This window comes from Portunus trituberculatus, chromosome 1 (genome assembly GCF_017591435.1).
Source record: "Portunus trituberculatus isolate SZX2019 chromosome 1, ASM1759143v1, whole genome shotgun sequence".
Lineage (NCBI taxonomy): Eukaryota > Metazoa > Arthropoda > Malacostraca > Decapoda > Portunidae > Portunus > Portunus trituberculatus.
The window spans coordinates 3,982,748-3,995,247 of NC_059255.1; the positions used below are offsets into that span (position 1 = coordinate 3,982,748).

General features: G+C 40.0%; 2 protein-coding genes across 3 annotated transcripts in view; one reads left to right on the forward strand and one right to left on the reverse strand.

Annotated features, from left to right (window-relative positions):
- Positions 1-617: 617 nt before the first annotated feature.
- LOC123510180 (transmembrane protein 183-like) lies at positions 618-7,752 on the reverse strand. Its single transcript, XM_045265097.1, has 10 exons — positions 7,598-7,752; positions 7,323-7,436; positions 5,627-5,737; positions 5,184-5,318; positions 4,155-4,248; positions 3,946-4,047; positions 3,450-3,651; positions 3,121-3,255; positions 2,603-2,782; positions 618-2,014 (listed from the first exon to the last, which is right to left on the reverse strand). Coding segments are annotated over exons 3-10 (954 nt in total). The 5' UTR covers positions 5,628-5,737; positions 7,323-7,436; positions 7,598-7,752; the 3' UTR covers positions 618-1,909.
- A 2,921-nt stretch (positions 7,753-10,673) lies between these two features.
- The window catches only part of LOC123510229 (protein Hook homolog 3-like), a 55,681-nt gene continuing 53,854 nt past the window's right edge, over positions 10,674-12,500 (forward strand). For both annotated transcript variants that reach the window (XM_045265294.1, XM_045265222.1), the window contains exon 1: positions 10,674-10,815. In XM_045265294.1, the coding sequence (XP_045121229.1) occupies positions 10,777-10,815 (39 nt within the window). In that variant the 5' untranslated portion in view covers positions 10,674-10,776. The remainder of the gene's footprint in view (positions 10,816-12,500) is intronic.

Below are 12,500 nucleotides of genomic sequence, written 5' to 3' on the forward strand. Positions count from 1 at the left end.
ATATCTATTTCACTATTCATCAATTCATTTACAAAAGAGGAAAAGGAGGAGGAGAAAAGGATAACAGCAAACATATTTATTTCAATGTTCAACCTCATTAACAAAAGAGAAGGAGGAGAAAAAGGATAATCACAAACATACTTATTTCAGTGTTCACTAATCAAAAACAAGAAGAGGAGGACGAGGAGAATAAAATGAATGATAATCGCAAACATATTTATTTCAATGTTCATCAATTCAATAACAAAAGGAGGAGGAGGAGGAGGAGGAGGAGGAGGAGATCTTGCAGTATTAAGCACCATACACATACATACATACATACATACCTCCTTCATACAATTACATATACACATAGATTCCCATATATGTTACACATTTTAGTAGATATGACACTTTGGAGAGAGAGAGAGAGAGAGAGAGAGAGAGAGAGAGAGAGAGAGAGAGAGAGAGAGAGAGAGAGAGAGAGAGAGAGCAAACATAATAAGAGAGAGAGAGAGAGAGAGAGAGAGAGAGAGAGAGAGAGAGAGAGAGAGAGAGAGAGAGAGAGAGAGAGAGAGAGAGATAATTGAGAAGAGAAACAAAGAAAAAAAATAGAAAAATGCAAACATAATAATGAGAGAGAGAGAGAGAGAGAGAGAGAGAGAGAGAGAGAGAGAGAGAGAGAGAGAGAGAGAGAGAGAGAGAGAGAGTCACCTGCCTTCTCTGTATGCTAACTTTCCAATACAATAGAATCTCAACACAGTACAAACATACAAAAATATTACTGATAGTCTTTCCAATAACAACAACAACACAATTTCACTTTCAAACACTCTATTGTCACAACACAACTGTTTTCCAAGGCCACAGAGATGCTAAAACAGTCTGCTATTCTTAAATTACACATTCTTCTTGTCAAACTATCACTGGAACCATGAAAAGCACCCTTGAAAACCATTATAACTTCCACTACACCCTTTGAAATTGACTGGAACCATGAAAAAAACTAAAAAATCCCAGAAATTTTCCACTAGAGCCTGTCAAACTACCATTGGAACCATGAAAACACCTTGAAAACCATAACAACTTCCACTAGAACCTTTTAAATTGACTGGAACCATGAAAAAACTCTTAAAAAACGTAATAACTTCCACTTCAACCTTTTATGCAGATTGGAACCATGAAAACACCTTTAAAAATCTTATAAACTTCCACTAGAGCCTGGCAAACTATCACTGGAACCATGAAAACACCTTCAAAACCCACAAACGTCTCCTACAGCCTGGCAAACTATCACTGGAACCATGAAAACAGCCTTAAAAATCCCAATAACTTCCCCTAGAGCCTTTCAAACTATCACTGAATTCAATATAGTTAGTCAGTCAGTCAATTTTTGGCCATACAATCACTCAAACAGTCATTTCTTGCTCATACAGTCTTCTGAATAACTTAACAGTCACCTTAACAACTAAGTAAGCTTTTAGATTCACATACAGTCATGCAAACAGTCAATTATCATTTTTGTAGTCTCTTAAACACACCAAATACTACTCCAGTCACTTAAATTGGTCTTTTTCAAGTCATACAGTCTTCTAAACATCTTAAGAATGATCTAATCTTATAAAAAACACACACACATTAACACAACTAAACACTCTTCCAAACACACACACACACACACACACACACACTCGTAAACACCTTAATCACACAATCTTAAAAACACACACACCATTAATTCAACCAAACACACAGACACACACACACACACACACACACTCCTAAACACCTCAACGACCCCTAAAACAATCAGTCTTGAAAAAACACAACCAAACCTAACCAAACACACCCACAAACACACAAACACACAGTCACAAACCAAACACACAGCCCCTGAACACTCCAGCCCCAAAGGTCACCAGGCAGGGGGTCACCAGTCATCCTTGTCACTGCTATGGGAGATCTGAAGGAGGTTCCAATACTCCGGGTGCCACCATGGGTAGAGGCGGACATTGCTTACTGGGTCCAATGTTATCTGTGTGAGTGAGGTGAGGTTAGGTTAGGTTAGGTTAGGTTGGGTTAGGTTAGGTTAGGTTAGGTTAGGTTAGGTTAGGTTAGGTTAGGTTAGATTAGGTTGGGTTAGGTTAGGTTAGGTTAGATTAGGTTGGGTTAGGTTAGGTTAGGTTAGGTTGGGTTAGATTAGGTTGGGTTAGGTTAGGTTAGATAATGTTTTGGTTGAGGGATGAAGTGTCAATGGGGGAGAGAGAGAGAGAGAGAGGGAGAGAGAGAGAGAAAGAGATGGGAGAGAGAGAGAGAGAGAGAGAGAGAGAGAGAGAGAGAGAGAGAGAGAGAGAGAGAGAGAGAGAGAGAGAGAGAGAGAGAGAGAGAGAGAGTAAAATTATTAAGATGAAAAGAGAAAAAGAAAACAAGAGGAGGAAAAAACATGAACAGAAGCAAAACAGAAGAAGAAGAAGAAGAAGAAGAAGAAGAAGAAGAAAATAACAAAATAACAACAACAATAACATCAAAAAGAAAAGAAAAACAAAAACTAAAAATAAAAGAAAATAATAAAAACATCAAAAAGAAAACAACAACAACAACCCCTCCCCCCACCCCCCATTACCTCAGTAGCAGGGACACGATGGCGGCGAGTGGAGCCCCTGGAGGAGGGTGGCAGGAGGTGTGGGGGGACGAGGGCCAGGCGGAGGGTGTGACTGCAGAGGTTGGCCGACACCCCCACCCCAGCATGGTAGAGGTGCTCCCCCATCACCATCGGCACCGCACACACACCCGCGCTGGTGGCCTGAGATGTGCGGATAGACGGACGGGTCAGTGTGAGTGGATGGGTGGTGGATAGACACATAATAGATAGATAGATAGATAAATAAGTGGAAGAATAAATGTATAAATAGATAAAAGATAGACAGATAGATGAATGAAGGAATAAATTAATCTCTCTCTCTCTCTCTCTCTCTCTCTGTTACACATACACACATATACAGATACAACAAATGTCTCAAGTTTTCCTTTTTTCTTCATCTTTTTTACCTATTTCTCTATCACACCCACACATACACACCTTTCTGTTCAATATCCATCTATTTCTCTACCTATCACACACACACACACACACACACACACCTCCAGCACCCAGCATCCATTGTGTGGGTTGGTGTGGGCGGGTGCCTCCCCCACACACTTGGCCAGCCTGTCTTCTCTCATGCAGTGGTGAGTGTGGGCAAACTTGAAGAAGTACTTGTGGTGTGGGCCGTCCTTCTGTGCTGGGGAGAGAGAGGCACTGCTGGGAACACAATGATGCACACTTGGCACACTTAGTCCTACAGTGTCGCTGGATTAATGTTTACAGTCTCAGTCAACAGTCACTTAATTCCCCGCTGGAAGAACTATTGAACCACTAACAACTGCACACTTAAAACACCCTAAACACACCACAACACACCCCTACACACCCTATGCCACTGCAGGATACACTGGGCACGCAGGAGCTGGGTGGGGTCAGCACTGAGGGGCTTCTCTGCGGCCAGGCGGGCTTGGAAGGGTGCGTACATGAGGAAGAGAGCACGAATCACACACACACGCACGTCCCTCATTCTGCGGTCCAGGTTCCAGTAATTGAGGGAGTCCGGCAGATTGGCAGTCCATTGGTAGTATCTGTGGGAGGGGAGAGAGAGAGAAAAATAATAAGCAAAACAAACGCAAACAAATGCACACCCCAAAAAATAAGAAAAAATAATAAAGATAAATAAAACAAAATATATCTAAAAAAAATAAAAATGAAAATAAAGAAATAAACTAATAAATGAATAAATAAAAGATGGCACAAACACACACTAACAAAAATAACAAAAAAATAACAATAAAAAAAAAAATAAAATAAAAATAAACTGGCTAAGAAATTAAATAAAAAAATAACACACACACACACACACACACACACACACACACCTTCTAAACATGGAGAGCCAGAATTGTACAGTGGTGGTGATGTACCTGGTAGCTTGACACAGGCTGGCAAACCTTCCCACATCCTCTGGCCTGATGTACTCACTGCCAGAGAGAGAGAGAGAGAGAGAGAGAGAGATGGGTGTTGTGATGTTCAGGATCTTGGTAACACTGAGAGAGAGAGAAAGAGAGAGAGAGAGAGATTCCATTACCTAATACAGAACCACAAATCAAGAGGATAGTCCGTTAGTCCTTCTTCTTCCTCTTCTCTTCTCTCCAGTACTCTTCTTCTTCTTCTTTTGTGATCTGAGGGAAGGAAGACCTCTCAACATCACCACCATCATTATTTTATCACCATTTTTTTTTTCATCTCATTTTATCTCACAATCTTGCATCATCATCATTATTTTGTTTCTGTTTTTCATTCCTCACTATATCACTATCTATCTATCTATCATCATCAGTTTATATTCACCATCTTTCATCATCATCATCATTTGTCCCTATTCACTATCTTTCATCACAATCTTACACCATCATCATCATCACTGTCTCTATTTCACTATCTTTCATCACAATCTTACACCATCATCATCATCCCTGTCTCTATTTCACTATCTTTCATCACAATCTTACACCATCATCATCATCACTGTCTCTATTTCACTATCTTTCATCACAATCTTACACCATCATCATCATCACTGTCTCTATTTCACTATCTTTCATCACAATCTTACACCATCATCATTATCCTTGTCTCTATTTCACTATCTTTCATCACAATCTTACACCATCATCATCATCACTGTCTCTATTTCACTATCTTTCATTATTCATATTCATCATCATTATCACAAGACATTTTTTTTTCATTCCTTACCTTCACTATCATCATCATCATTTTTCCTCTAATACTTTCACTATTATTATCATTTTCACAATCTTTCATCATCCACTTTCACTATCATCATCATCATCATCTTCACCATTTTTTATCAGTCACCTTCCCTATCATCACCATTCTATCTTCCCTTCACTATTTCACCATCCTGCCTATCCTTAATCACTATTTTCACTATCCTACCAATCCTTTATCACTATTTCACCATCCTGCCTATTATCCATCACTGTTTTCACCATCCTGCCTTTTTTCATCACTATTTTCACCATTTTATCTAGCCTTCATCACTATTTCACCATCACCATCCTTCCCAGCCTCACCATCACCACACACTCACCTCTCTTCACTGTCAGGACTCCTTTCTCTTTCTCCTCACCACCACCACCACCACCATCACCATTGCAGATGATAGTGTCGTCGTCATCATCATCCTGCTCATCCCAAGGCCTCTCGTCACTATCCTTCACTGACACTGTGGACGGAATGGTGAGGTCATGGGAATAAAAGACAGACAGACATACAGATAAACAGATAGACAGACATATAGATAGATAGATAGATAGATAGATAAATAAATACTACACAGACAGATAGATAGATAGATAGACAGACAGACAGCTTCTCAAAATGTACATATCTTTAGTAACGATTAAAAAAAAAGTTATATAGGAAAGGATAATCATTGATGCTTAAAATACACACACACACACACACACACACACACACACACACACACACACACACACACACACACACAGACAAACACAGGAACACACACACTTCTTTATCGCTGTGGTCAGGCTTTCTTCTTCGTCCGAGCACTACCACCACCACCACCACCACCACCACCAATCTTCCCCGCACGGTTGGCAAAGTGTCCCAGCGTCACATCTGTAAGGTCAAAACAAGTCACTAATAGGTTCCTGATGTGACTGGTTATCAATGGAACTCGCTCACTCTTTCTCTCTCTCTCTCAGTTTACAGTAGACTGACAATAGCAGTTTTGTTGGTCCCTCACTATCTCCAACATCTTTTTTCTGCCTCTAAACACAACTTCCACAACTTCCTTCATGATGGCACAGTGTAAACAAAGCTGCTATAGACTGTCTGCTGTAAACTGTCTCCTGGATTTCAAACACATTGTGGTTTATAATGTAAATGATTTGATGTAAATAATGCTGGTTATCTGTTAATCAGCGCACTCATTACAAGGACAGCTCACAGTTTTCTCAAGATCTGATAACCATGCATTCCCTGGGGCACCACTCAAACCCACACCCAGGAACCACTTTAGAGCACACAGACCATAGCTTACCAGACATTACAATCATTTTAGCTAACTTTTTTTTTTTATTTAGACCATGTGTACTTTTTACAGGAATTTCTGGGCTAAAGGGGATACTTTTTGTGGTACCTCCTATCTAAAAGCCCACCCGCTAGGAAACCGTTGCCCCGAGTGAGGAAGCCCAACCTACACTCGGACTGTGGACAGAATTCGAACCCGTGCGCTAAGAGACCCCTCGGACCCCAAAGCACGCATGGTTCCACTGCACCACTGTGGTCCCTAATAACTTACACATAAACAACTAGAGTATCAATAAAAGCAAATAAAGTACAACAAAGCACAAAATGAACGGACGCAACAAAATCAATATAATAATACAAGTAATATCAATACTAATTAACCCCTTCAGTACAATGACACATTTCCATATTCATTCTGGTGACTATTTGGTGATTTCATACAGCTTCAGAAACTTATATGGGGATTAAAATAGTAAAGACTGTGGCCATTAATCTTCTGACCTCCATAGACCCTTCCTAATGCAAATAAAATTGTCTGATCGTACCAAAAAAAAAAAAAAAAAAAAAAAAAACAGGGAAGAAATGCATCCCAGTACTGAGGGGGGTTAACCTCTCTCTCTCTCTTTCTCTCTCTGTTATCTCACCCAGCATAATCATAACTTAGAACATAAACTAGAATATCAATAAAAGACACAAACAAAAAATATAAAACACAAATATATACAACATTACAAACAGATACAAAATCACACACCATTTTTTCCCTACCCCACACAAAAACACTATTTCTTTCCCCTACTCCACACAAAAACCTCTCTCTCTCTGTCTATCTGTCTCACACACACACACACACACACACATTCCAAGATCATGAAAAGTCAGTGTAAGAGGAACACTATAAAGATCAGTTTTCCACACAGGACGGTGGACATCTGGGACGGCTTGAGTGAAGAGCCTGCAGCACCAGAAAGTGTGCACGATTTGAAGGAAAAGTTGGATAAAAGTAGATATGGAGACAGGTCACTATGAACCCCACTCCAAACCTGTAATATATAACTTGGTAAACACACACCATTCTTTTCTTTTATCCCATACAAACACCATTTATTTTTCCTAACCACACACAACCCAGCCTCGTCTCTCTCTCTCTCTCTCTCTCTCTCTCTCTCACCACACGCAGCTGCGGTCTGCCTGTCAGTGGTCCGTGTGGTGTGTGATGTCGGGGGCGGCGGGCGCGGCGACTGCACACACCATGAGGCATCACACACCACCACCACCACCGTCACTGTAAAGATTAGGTTAGTTTGATTAATTTCCAATCAGGAGCGAAGAAAACAAGAGCAAATAAGTAAATAAACATATAAAACGCAAAAACACACATCTCAGTTTCATTGGCTGAAAGTGACAGGTGTTTTTCTCATCACCACCACCACACACCACACTCACCAGACACCACGGCAGTCACCAGCAGGGAGTGTGGTGCGGGAACAAGTCACTGTGGCCGTAATTCAATGCAGCAAGAGTCATTCCGCTACAAGACAGCTGACACACACACACACACACACACATGAACGGCCACGCAACACTCTCCTAGCCACAATAACAACAAACACGGCTCGGCTCACCACTGAAGGAAACTAGTCTTAAAACATATATATGGAGAGACGGCTTGTGTAAAGTATCTGTATGTAAATCAATTTGTCATGAGGAGTAAGTGTTTAAGCCAGAGAGTAACGAGTAGTGAATATATGGAATAGTTTACCCGAATATCACAGAGCCGTATTTTCTCTTTAGCGACTGGAGAAACTCTGCCAAAATCTTGATATAAACATTTAGGGGAAATGGAGACGATGTGTATTTGGAGAAGCTAATTGACTCATATTAAATTCTACTACACTTTATAATAAGACAATACAGTATATACATAATAATCTGGGGATCCGGTGTGAGTTGCCAGCTATCATAATACCCTTCTCCTTCTACTCCACCATTTCTACTATCTTCTTAATCCTTCTTCTCCATATCTAATATTTCCTTAATACTTCTTCTCGTATCTACACTGCAAATAACGCAATAACAACAACAATAGAAACAAACAATGACAGGCCATGTCCAGCCGGCAGCAGCTTTGATGACGTCACTCATACATAAACACTTTTCACAGTTACCTCATTATAACCGGTGAAAAGTTGATCCATTCTGACCTAACAGGTATAAAAACACTTCACTACGTTCACCTATATCCGCCATTGTCTCGTTTTGAAGTCATGAAACAATAATTGAGGTCAAATGTGGGCGGTCTTCTCCACAAAGGCCGGCGCCTCGGGGTCCCTATTCTCTTAACTCTATTATTCGGTCTCTGTACTGCGATTTTTGGGTTTCTATATACATTTCGTAGCTTATGAAGTGTCAACCGTTCCACTGTTCGGTAAATATGTGGCGTCTTGTGCTGTTTTGTGGCCTAAGTAAGAGCCATCTGGTGGCGTAAAATTTACGTCTCCGCATTTATGGCTTTTTTGTTTGAAGCTATAACTGAATCTCTATCATTTCACAGACTCACTTATACTCTGAAAAGTGTGTCACTAAACCATTGAGTCAAAACTGTGGCCATTACAATGGTGTTTAGTCCCGTTAAAGATAGATATTATAGTTTTGGTTTTGGTTTGTTTACGTTTTCAGTTGACGGCGTAGCTCCTTCTAGATTGTTTTGAAAGATAGCTCAGATTATGTAGAGTGTGTCAGCATACTCGATAAGTCAACATGGCTGGACTTAATAGTGGTTTATAAGGTGATAAGGTTTTAATGCTTATTTTAACCTATTTTTATCTTTCGTGCGTTCACTTCTGGTCCTGGGTTAGAGTTGGATGCCTGAGAAGATCGTATATATATTGTCTAATATTTTTCAATATACCAGGGAGGTGGAAATGGCTGGACGTTTCTCAGCTTTTAATGGTGAGAATATTCTAATACTTTCAATATACTTAATATAAATTTTTCTTTAATACTAGTTATGCTGGAGATGTTTTGATATTATGGAAAATTGTTTAAGTATCTATCAAGTCGTAAAATGCCAATCATTCGAGTCCAGCGTATTTTTTTCTATAAGTCGATTTTGAAATGAGTTCCGATACGTACGTAAATTTCAAACCGCCACCAGCCCGCCCGCCCGCTCGGCCCGGGGTGTGACGCAGCCACCGCCTACTGGCTGGCTGTGTTTAGCTAATATTTGGCATACTTTGCATTGTTTTCCAGTCACGGCCGTCACTGAATGGAGCCACATGACTATGCTTGACTATCAGCTGTTCAGATACGACTGTCATTGGCAGGTTTTGGTGTGATGAAGGCTTAAGTGAGGCAGAATGGTGGTGGTAGCGGCCTCCACCTCTACACTAGCGTCTCTTGACCGTCCTGTATTATCAACAAGGAACAAAACTATCAAAGCCACCGTCTGTTACAACAAGCCATTGTGTAAACTCCCCTAGCTGAGCAAGTGTTAGCTGGGTCACTTACCAATATTACAGTGTTGTTGGCCGTCCCAGCAGCAACCCCTGCCCTCCCACCCAGGCACCAAGCTTGCACCAGCGCACACACAGGCAGGCAGGCCCGTGTCACCGTTCTGATCACCGTAAATCCATGTTAAATAAGGCACCAGCAGCACACGGCCACCCTCCAGACACTGTCACTACTTCTTTGTCGCAAACTGGCGTCCTGTCTCGCCGCCTCCTCTGAGTCCTCTTGCTTTCCCCCCTTGGCTGAGTGCGCAGGCCAAAGCAGGGTAACCCACACTGAAAATAATAGGACATAAACATGTCTAACTCAATTATAAGTCATTACCATGTCAATGTATCTACTTGTATATCGAATAAAAAATTGTACAAGGAAGAGAGGGAAGTGGTTTAGAGAGGATATAATAGGGGATATAGCACTCGTTAAACAGTGGAGAGAGAGAGAGAGAGAGAGAGAGAGGTTAACGTATATGTTTACCTGTGTTGTTTTAATGTTTACAGTAATTACTGATGTTGTTTGTATTATTATATCTCCTTATATATGTTGTCTGCTTGTTTTACATAGTGTGTGAACGGAGAATCAGTTGTAAATGATTGTTTACATGATCAGCTTCCCTCTCTCCCAAAGGCGCTGAGATCCGCTGTCAGGTAGGGGTGGGCGGTGTGTTCCTGGAGCTGCCCCTGACTGGCCAGCTGACGTCCCTTGATGTCTACAAGGCCGTGGTGAAGCAGGGGAGGACTCAAGGTGTTTATCTCCTAAACGGCAAAGCTCGCATCTCATCTTTAGCTAAAACTGAGTTGTTTTTTTATACACGGTATGACTTGAAGAGGAAGAGAACGAGATGAGAAGAATGAGAGGAGGAAGTGGAAATTAAACTAATATTTCTTTATTTGCGAAACACACGGTTATTATGTATTTTTACTTCCAGACGAGATGGAGAAGGAGCAATTTAATATTAGGAAAGACACCTCTCCTCTTGTTAACCATAGAAAACGTACTTCATGATCCTGTGCGCCACGGTTGATCACCGCCTCAGTCTGGCTTGAGCGGTGAAGGAGGGAGGGTGTATCGCTCCCACTCGGATTGCTATGTAAAGTTTAAGTGCTAAAACCCGAACAATGGAGAGCAACTCACTGTGCGAGAGCCTCCTGAAGTGGGTAAGTGAGGGAGAGTGAGGTGGTGTCCATAGGGGCGGCGCGGGGGGGGAGGGAAATAAGACAAGCCGAGATTTTGTCAACAAACAGAGTCATGCGAGAACATTTCCCGTCACTCTTACCGTCACTTCGCTTTCCTCATCCTGTGTGGCTCTCTGGCTCCTTGGCTCCTTGGCTCACTTCCCAGGGCACCTCTCAGGGGAACACTGCATTGCCACCTGCTGGAATGTGTGTTTAGTTGCTCTAGTTTCAAAATCATCCTTGTTATATGAAAAAATTGAAAAAGGTGATTCATTTTCGTTCATGTTATGGTGGTACGGTGTTTTGTCATGTATTGTTTTGTTTAAATGGTCTAGTTTCAAATTGTATCCTTATTACTAATTATATGAAAAAATTGAAAAAGGTGATTTATTTTCGTTCATGTTATGGTGGTACTGTGCTTTGTCATGTATTGTTTAGTTTAAAAAGTGTGTTTAAATGGTCTAGTTTCAAATTGTATCCTTATTACTAATTATTATATGAAAAAAAAGATGCAAAGGTGACTCATTATTGTTCATCTTAAGCTGGTACGGTGTTTTGTCATTTTTTTCCGTGGCTTGGTGACTTTGATGTGTTTTGAGTTGTCTAGTTTCAAAATGTATCGTTATTACTGATTATTATATAAAGAAAATGAAAAAGGTGACTCATCATTCATGTTATGCTGGCATGATGATTATTTTTTATTTTTTCTTCTGTTTGGTGTGTTTTTCCTGGCTTGGTTAGTTGACAAGTGTGTTTTTGAGTGATTAGTTATGAAAATTTAGCTTTATTACTGATATGTGAAAAAAAATTGAAAAGGTGGCTCATAATTCATCCTTATCCTGGTACAGTGGATTTCCCGTTTTTTTTTTTTTCCTTTTTCCTGGCTTGGTGACTTAATGTGTGTTTTGAGTGGTCTAGTTTCAAAGTGTATCCTTATTACTGATAGGTGACTCATTATTATTCACCCTTATGCTGGTATGAATTTTTTTTTTTTCCTGGCTTGTTGAGTTTAAGTGTTTTTGAGTGGTCTAGTTTCAAAATATATCGTTATTGCTGATAATTATGTGAAGAAATTGCAAAGGTGACTCATTATCATTTGCCCTAATGCTGCCACGTTTTTTATTTCTTTTTTTTTCTCTCCTTTTTCATGGCTTGGTGACAATAATGTGTTTTTGAGTGGTCAGTTTCAAAATGTATAGTTTTTACTGATAGATAGGTGAAAAAAATGAAGAAATCAACTTCTTATCCTTCATTGTTTTGTCGGTACACCTTTTTTTATCCTTTTTCTGTGGTTTGGTTATTTGAGTGTGTTTTTAAATGGTTTAGTTTGAAAATCCATCATTATTACGAGAGGCAGATGTGAAAGATGAAAAATTATGGCTCATTTTCATTCTTATCCTGGTACATTTGTTTTTCTTTTTTGTTTTCCCTGGTTTGGTTGTTTTAAAGTGTGTTTTTAAATGGTCGAGTCTGAAAATGTTTTGTTATTACTGATAGATGTGTGGGAAAATTGCAGAGATCCACATTAATTAAGAATAGAAATGAAAAGAAAAAACTAAATAAATAAAACAAAGACAAGGATAAGTAAAAATAATAATGATAATAATAATTGAATAAAGCTACAGAAAAACAAACAAACAAATTACATAGATGAGACCTTTGTTAGT